At 34.5% G+C, this 6074-nt stretch overlaps 1 protein-coding gene across 1 annotated transcript; it reads left to right on the top strand.

Moving 5' to 3' along the window:
* The first annotated feature begins 761 nt into the window (after positions 1-761).
* Positions 762-5022, top strand: LOC119644049 (probable cytochrome P450 4ac1). The gene is made up of 8 exons (XM_038043577.1): positions 762-1029; positions 1102-1305; positions 1368-1449; positions 1515-1615; positions 1681-1936; positions 4092-4306; positions 4369-4680; positions 4750-5022. The coding sequence occupies exons 1-8, from the start codon at positions 837-839 to the stop codon at positions 4911-4913; spliced, it is 1527 nt and encodes a 508-aa protein (XP_037899505.1). The 5' UTR covers positions 762-836; the 3' UTR covers positions 4914-5022.
* Positions 5023-6074: the final 1052 nt, after the last annotated feature.

Raw genomic sequence — 6074 nt, 5'->3', positions numbered from 1 at the left:
TTTTATGAGATAAACTTTCTTTTTATTTTGAAAAAGAAAACACAATTTTACATTGGTACACCTAGTGCATGTGCCGCATCGTCGTTCTCACGTTCTAACGCTTTGCACGTACTATCTTTTCAAAATCCGTTTGTTTATTGTCATTTGAAACATTGTATAAAATGAACATTGTATAAAACATTGTATAAAAAAGTAATGCAATAATATACAATAAGTCAAATGTCGATAATTAAAACAAGTGTTTAGATTGGCATGAACTTGGGCCAACCTCTGCACCTCACTTAGCAAAAATTTACAAGTCATCGGTAATGACATATATGAACTTAGGTCAGGTTTTATGAATATCGATAGCCTAAGCCGTTCCAAAATTATGCGGGAAACTGCAGATTAATAGCATGATATCATGAAAACGCAGTCCAAACTGTCTATTCAAAAGGATTTATTCAACTAACGACGTTCAGGATAACAGATTAACCCTGAGAGACTCCTGCTTGTTCCTTTCTACAGTTAGGAAGTCATATCGGCATCCCTTGATGTTTAGATAAGACCGCAAATTCTCTTTTATCGAGTATCGAAATAGAGAGCAAACTCATATATATTCTCACCGTACTAATTCCATTATTTGCACTGCTTAGGAATACCGCAAAACTAAAATTAATATAAATTTGCATTATCTGTTAAAAAATAGTTGCAGAGATTAATACTTTCACACAATGCTTTGGCTAATATTTAATAAATAGCATTAATGAAATTTTTAAATTCAGTTTCATTCAAAAGGGCGTTGAGTACACTTATTGGAATAACGTTACACTGAGTGGCGTCTGCATAAATAAAAAATGTTACTATTTTTTGTAGTTCTTCTCATCATTTTAATCCTGCTATTACGTAAAGTGAATGAAAATTATTTTATATTAGCTTTGTGTGAACGTATAAAGTGTGTGGAAGGCAAACCTTTGGAAGAAAAGGTTTGCATTATACCGGGTAAAACAATTTTCGGGAATAATTTCGATGCGGTGAACGTGACACCAGGTGTGCCTTTATAAGCTTAATTCTCTTCCAACGAACATCAATTTTTAAAGCCAATGTTTTATAATTAAATAGGCAAACTATTTAAACTCGCCCGTAGCTTTACTAAGCTTTCGAAGGGACGCAGTTATGTTCTCAATTTCTTGATCGGTCCTGTTTATAATATAATTAATGCCGAAGATGCTGAGCAATTATTTCAGAGTCAATCCCTCACAACTAAAGGATTTATGTATGACTTTCTCCAACCTTTCCTTGGCGATGGCTTATTAAGAAGCAGCGGTTAGCTCGCTTTAAAGTCTTACGTACCACAGATAACTAACAAATATTTTATGAATTTTCAGAAGAAAAATGGCATTTAAGACGTAAAATGTTAACGCCAGCCTTTCATTTCAATATCTTGCAAACCTTTAATGAAATCTTCAAGTAAAGATAAATGGATAATGGGTAAATGGATATTATACGTAATCGACAGTAATTTTGTTTTTCAGAGAAGAAAGTTTAAAACTTTTGGAAAAACTAAAACATCTCCAACACGAGGATGTCAATATTAGCGATGTTATAGATGAATTCTCCTTAAATAACGTTTGCGGTACGCGATCTGCAATAAAATATATGAGAAAATATATAACTATTTCAACGCTTTCTTTTCTCCAGAGACCGCCTTAGGAGTTAAGCTAAACGAGATTGACGGTGCAACTGAATATCGTGCAGCTGTTCATAATCTTAGCACAATGATAGTGAGACGAGTCTGTAATCCATTGATGTATTACAGAATCATATTTTATCTCTTCGGGCAATACAGCGAGACCAAACATTATGCAGAAATAATTCACAATTTCAGTGGCAAAATTATAAGTAAAAAGCGAAAAAAATTCTTCCAGGAGGATAACGGTTGCAAGATCGATAAAGAGTAAGTAGTTGGAATTTCTCCAAAATGATATTTTTTTATACCCGTCACCGAAGGATGAGGTTGTATTGATTTTTCAAAACATTTGCAACGTAGGCATCAGAAACCCCACTAGATATAAATATCCTTGATCAGCATCAAATTTTAAATCGATTTAATTATTCCCGTCTGTCCATATGTCTGTCTGGGCAATGCAAAATGAAGCTATCGACTTCCAATTTGGCAGAAATATTGAAATGCAGTTTGAAAATGGGCCAAATGGCTCGAAGAACACGTCCACAGCATCAAGTAAACTGGGAAAACCTCTGTTTTTCAAAAGGAATGAAAAATTGATTTTTTGTTCGTTGCTCATAAATTATAGCAAATAAATCTATAAAAATTTGAACGCATATTCTACGGGTGATGCTGTAGCTTTTGTGCACAAAAATGGAAAAAGTGAGCACGCCCACCCATCATCATAGTGTGTGAAAATTTAATTTTTTTACAATACGTTTATAACACGCAGAAACATGCTTCAAAACTCCCAAAAAGTATATAAAATATTGGTCAGATTCAAATTTGAAATGCACCGAAACATGTCCACCTGTATGTCTGTCTTTCTATGTGTCTGCACAACTGCTTAGTATTTGTGGTTAACATTCTCCCGTTGCAGAAAACAAAGATATCGGCTACAAATTTGCAAAACAATTTGGAAGGGGCTTAAACTTTTCAAAGGATACGCCTACAAGGTTTACACAGTCATGCGACAAAAACTTTTATATTGAAAATGAAAACGATCAAACACGCCCACACCATATTATTTATTTATTTACTTACATATAAAAATAAATTAACAGTCGAATTGAATCGACTTTGCGAAGTGAATGTTACACTAATTACTATTAAAATTAATACAAAGCATATAAGGAGAAGCAAAGAAAAACAATTATAATTCATGTGTAAACAAATAAGAAAGATAAAAAGAAAAGAAGGATGTACATATCTAGGACAGACGCACACGCACAGCCACTACTCTAACCCATTACAGGCATGCGAAAGCCGATAACAGTAAACAACACAACCTAATTTTCGAATCATAGTAAGGTGGTAAAATTGTAAGCCAATTTAAATACATACATACGCAAATTGGATATTTTGGAGCATAGCTGTTTTGATGGAGTTTAAAGTCCGATATTGAGATTAAGTGGAAGACATAATTTAGATTTCTCCAAACAACTCTGAACGGATTACACAGCTAATAATTATATTCACATTGACTAAGGTTAATGAAGACAAAGTGTATAGAGAAGCGGTTAGGGACATTTAAGCTCACCTCGCCACGTAATGTGGATGAATCGATAGTACGATTAATTAACTTTATTAAGAACGAAACACCAAGAACAAGGCGTACGTATCTCAAGTGATGGTAAAGACAACAGAAAGAAACTATTTTCATGAGGAGGCAGAGAGACAACCGGGTCCCAACACAAATTCCTACGAGCAAACAGCAAGAATTGCATTTGAACGCATTCAATTGAATCTACATAACATCTATATGAAGAAGACCACACAACAGAGGCATGGCAGGCTTGCGTATTGGCTTAACTAAGCACACACATAGCCTTTTTCTAATGAAAGGACCCTTAAGCTCTTTAGACCACCTCTTAATGGCACCTAGCGCGGACCTAGTTTTACTTAAAGAGAGCTCAATGTGCAAATTAAAACGTAATCTTTGGTCGAATAGAGTCCCTAGATCGATGAAGATATCTACAGTTTCCAACTTATGTGAATCGATAAATATTCAGTATTGAAATACTTCTTCCTTGAGGCATGAAAATTTACTTCTTTTACTTTTTTTGTCTTTTTTAGTATAACGGTTAAGGCTATAAAAAATTCGGTCACGACCAAATGTAATTTCCTTATTTGACTTCTATTATCATAGACTTTTGACGAATTGGTCTGGGTATCTATATATTATCTGAAACTTATACATATAGGCATAATTTATGAGCACGTAGGTAGCCGCAATCAGCACGAGAGCTTTTTATCGATGGTTATCTATGAATGTGAATTCCGATGGTTATTTTTTCCTTCACAAATTTCGTATTGCAGAATATCGTCAAGTCCCTTCCTCCCAAGCGAGAAATCAGCTCTCAAACATTTCTTGGCTTTTTTTTAGAAATTCTTATGTGAAAACACGTTATGCGATGTTGGATACACTACTGCATAATGAAGCCCAAGGACTTATAGATCACCAAGGTATCTGTGAGGAAGTGGATACGGTCATGTTCGAAGGCTATGACACCACTTCAACGTGTCTCAAATTTGCTTTATTGAACCTAGCTCAGTATCCAGATATACAAAAGAGATGCTATCAGGAAATCGAAAATCTTAGTATTGCTCGAAAATGGTAATAAAAACATACATGCGTTTTAAAACTCTTCTTTCTTATTTAGCCGCTTTTGAGAACTTGACCGTGTTCGACTTTAACAAGGTGGAATACTTGGGATGTGTGATAAAGGAAACTTTGCGAATGCATCCATCTGTGCCAATTATACAAAGGCTTTGTACCAAGGAAACAGTTTTAAATGGTTTAATTTTACCGACAAACGCGCAAGTTAATATTCATATCAATGACATTATGAGAGATTCAAAACATTTTCCTGAACCTTCCGTGTTTAAACCTGAACGCTTTTTACCAGAGAATACACACAACATGCATCCATTTGCTTTTGTGCCTTTCAGCGCTGGTTCAAGAAATTGCATCGGTTTGTGTCTTAACTTAGAATGTTTAAAGAACAATTCTTCAAATTTTTCGTTTCTCTTTATGTTTTCAGGTCAAAAATTTGCAATGCTGGAAATTAAAGCTGCTTTGGTGGCCATACTAAGGGCTTATCGAGTTTTACCCGTTATTCAGACAAAAGACTTAATTTTGGAATACGGTATAACTCTAAGAACAAAGCAGAAACTTTTCGTTAAATTCGAGCCAAGGGTAATTTAAATGAACTAATATTGTTCCCGTTCCATTTTTTGTATCTTATGTGAAACAAAAAAAAGTTTCACCTATAAACGTTATTATGCGGAAATTATTATTATTATAATTATTATTAATTTCGCCAGAGAAATAAATTCTAAGACTAAACTCTTAAAAGCACTAGCATCTAAGTCTTTCGGCTTTATTAAAAACTCTGCCGCACTTGAGATTTGAACCCACGGCCATTGGAGTTGCTGGTCGAGACTCTTGTCTACTCGGCCACTCTGGCGGATTAAGTTGAAGTAAACAAATGTAAATATTACAGAAGCTAACGAATGCTTCACTATCATCACGTCTTTTCTTCTAATGATATATTCATAAAATTTCAAGAGGCAATAAAATATGTATTCTGGACGCGCAAAAAAACCTGTTTGACTTTCACTAGCTTAAGCAGCCTCGAGAAGTGACGAAAATTGGAGCCTTGGTAAATAACATTGAGTCTTCTAAATCATCCTTGCTTTCGCATCTAATACTGCGGGAATGAAAAACACTAATTTAAAATACAGTTCAGATAAATTAATCTCATCAAAATTCGATCGCCGCAGAAGTGCTAAGGTAGAAGTTCGAAAAAGCCCCTCATCCCTAATAATACCTATGAAGTTCATCTCAAAAAGCCTTAGATAATAACAAATTTATGTCGCGCCGGCAAGGCCACAAAATAGGTATGATTTTTTCATTTCTTTATTTAAACTGTATTCTCGAAAATAATCTGCTAAAAATCAAAAATATTTTTAAAATTTAATAACGAAGATCGGGGAACACTGCGTGCTGAAATTCTTTTTTTTTTCAATTTAGCGAATACGCAAGATTTAACAGTGCCCGACCATAGCAATCTGGGATATGTAGGACTTTACGTATGTATACATCCGTACGGTTTATAGAAAAGTGGTTTACTAAGGAAACAAACCTGAACGGCTTGTTTTAAATCAGCAAACACCCAAATCAATGTTCACATCTATGATATTATGAGAGATTCGTAGCATTTTCCAGAACCCTGGCTGTTTAAGCCCGAAGGATTCGGGCCTGTTGCTGTTTAAAGGAATTCTTTGAATTTGTTAAAAAAAAATTTTCCAAGCCAAAAATTTGCAAAGGTACAAATGAAAGTGGTTGTGGGACCCATATTAAAAG

This window comes from Glossina fuscipes, unplaced genomic scaffold (assembly GCF_014805625.2).
Source record: "Glossina fuscipes isolate IAEA_lab_2018 unplaced genomic scaffold, Yale_Gfus_2 82062, whole genome shotgun sequence".
Lineage (NCBI taxonomy): Eukaryota > Metazoa > Arthropoda > Insecta > Diptera > Glossinidae > Glossina > Glossina fuscipes.
Note: the sequence above shows the minus strand (reverse complement) of the source record. Positions and strands in the feature narration are given on the sequence as shown.